The sequence below is a fragment of the Notolepis coatsorum genome (assembly GCF_963971535.1).
Source record: "Notolepis coatsorum genome assembly, chromosome: 4".
In the NCBI taxonomy this organism is placed as follows: domain Eukaryota; kingdom Metazoa; phylum Chordata; class Actinopteri; order Aulopiformes; family Paralepididae; genus Notolepis; species Notolepis coatsorum.
Genome location: NC_140168.1, coordinates 61,245,334 through 61,247,815, shown reverse-complemented (window position 1 = coordinate 61,247,815; position 2,482 = coordinate 61,245,334). Strand labels below are relative to the sequence as shown.

Sequence of the window (2,482 nt, the reverse complement as noted above, 5' to 3'; positions counted from 1 at the left end):
CGCTTCAGTAGTAACAATTCACAGTTTATAATGTAAGCTTCATCCTTTTTGCACAAAGGTTTCAATGCCGTGGGTAAATGTGTTAGATAGGTTTTCTGAAAGTACTTATGATGGTCCTGTCTAGGGAAGAACTGCTTTTCAAAAGGAATGTTGGATTATTATTTCTATAAGCTATTTCTTAGGGTGATGTTTGTGGTAAAAAAATAAAAAACATGCAGCCAAAAACGAATAGTGATCGATTACCCATGGCAGCGATTGAAGTTTTGAAGTATTCTGGAATGAAGAAAAGGTTTTCAGATTGACACTTGACCTGTTTTTGAAGTGCTTCATTGGGGCTTTGAGTGGGTTTTTGGGGGGACATTTTGTCACAACATCTGGAACCGTGGTACACACTTTCGATTCAACCAGAAAATATGAAAATCACCGAAATTGGAGATGCAAGGTTTTGACCCACAACAACAGCAGCGAAATGGAATGTTTGGTCTTCTTTCCGCTGAATGCTGTACATATCTATTTGGGAATAGGGATTGGGAACAGTGGCTGATGTGATATTCATTGCCTGATATATATATATTTATTAATGCAGTTGCTTGCATGAATATGTTCATAACCTACGTTTTTCCTGTGTTTTTTCATACACACTATAAAGAAATTACCTAATGTATCTTTTTCTCTTCCTTTTCCCCCTCCATGTTCTCTCTCTTTCTCTCTCTCAACCTACCTCTCCATCTTCTCTCTTTTTATCTCCCTGTCTGTCTGTCTCTCTCCCTCTTCCCCTTTTTCCCTCTTCATCTTCCTCTCTCCAATTCCTTCCTTTCTCTCTCCCATTCTCTCTCTCCCTCTATCTACCTTTGTCTCCCCCTCTTCTTCCCTTTATCTCCCTCCTCTCCCTTCTCTCTCCTGCTCTCCTCCCACCTCCCCCCCTCTCTCAACCTCTCTCCCTCCATCTCTCCAGGGTTTTTTCCGTCGTAGCATACAGAAGAACATGGTGTACACATGTCACCGCGACAAGAGCTGCATCATCAACAAGGTGACGAGGAACCGCTGCCAGTACTGCCGCCTGCAGAAGTGCTTCGCAGTGGGAATGTCCAAAGAGTGTGAGTCTCCCAACCCCTCTAGAACCTGATCCCTCCAGAACCTGATCCCTACAGAACATGATCCAATCCCTCCAAGACCTGATCCCTCCAGAACCTAATCCAACTCCTCCAGAACCTTATCCCTCCAGAAACTGATCTAACTCCTCCAGAACCTGATCCAATTTCTCTAGAACCTAATCCAATCTCTCCAGAACCTGATCTAACCCCCCCAGAACCGAATCCAATCCCTCCACAACCTATTAATCCAATGTGTTTTGTCTGTGGGGATTAAAGGGGGGACCCATTTCTTGTGCGTGCGCACACACACACACACACACACACACCGCAATCCTTCCCTTGGTCACCCAATCCAAGTAATTTTAAAGGCATTTCACATATTTTTAACCTGAATCTTATGGTTCTGTTGTGAGGAGGACATGTGATAATCAGACACATGATGCATTGAAATGTTTTATGTCCCATTGTCACATGTCCTCCATTGGCGAAATGGCCCTTTTTTATTGTAGGTACTGTATGTGCATTGTGTTTGACTAGTAGAGTCAATAGAGTTTGACTTGTAGATAGAGATCATATGTTCTAACCTCAAAATACAGGCTGCTTCTCTTCTGTCTTGTAGATAGAGATCATATGTTCTAACCTTGAAATACAGGCTGGTTCTCCTCCGACGTTTACCGACATTTCACTTGTAAACAAAGCTTTTACAGCAATGAAAATGCAGTACAGTTTCAGATTCAGCTGAGAAAAACCCTCCAATTTTAGCCCACCCTGCTCCTCGCTCTTGCAGTCACTGAGCAGCTCCTCTGGTGCAGTTGTGGGTTAAGTGACTTGCTCAAGGGCATATTACCTTACATTACATAACATTACATTACTACAAATTGTAATGAGTGTACTATTGCATACACTTTGAGCGGGGGTGACCTCAGTAGGAATTAAACCCCTAACCCTGGTAGCATTAGTCCCATGCACTACCCACTGAGTTACACAGGACCACACGCTGCAAATGTCTTGCTCAAGGGAGGTGATGATGTCATTGAATGATTGAAGTGCATCGCACGAGATAGTTGGAGAAAAGTCTCATGAGCAGTCATGTTTCTGTATTGAAATGTTTATAAAATAAATAATAATAATAATAATCCCTTTCAACCATCTCAGGCAACACAATTTAATGATCACATTGCATTTTCTCTGTACTTTGAAAACTCAAAACTCACACTGTGAAACAACAACAACAACAACAACAACAACAACAACAACAACAACAACAACAACAACAACAACAACAACAACAACAACAGGAAACAAAATGGGGAAAAGGACCAGGAATGGCGTGTCAACTTTTCCCCCGGAATCACAACCTAAACGAAAAATGTTCAGGTGGAATTCCC

At 42.1% G+C, this 2,482-nt stretch overlaps 1 protein-coding gene across 3 annotated transcripts in view; it reads left to right on the top strand.

Annotated features, from left to right (window-relative positions):
• Positions 1–2,482, top strand: part of LOC311227444 (retinoic acid receptor beta-like) — a gene marked incomplete at its 5' end in the record, with an annotated part of 381,325 nt that overhangs the window by 267,191 nt on the left and 111,652 nt on the right. For all 3 annotated transcript variants that reach the window (XM_084313090.1, XM_084313091.1, XM_084313089.1), the window contains one exon: positions 956–1,097. In XM_084313090.1, the coding sequence (XP_084169216.1) occupies positions 956–1,097 (142 nt within the window). The remainder of the gene's footprint in view (positions 1–955; positions 1,098–2,482) is intronic.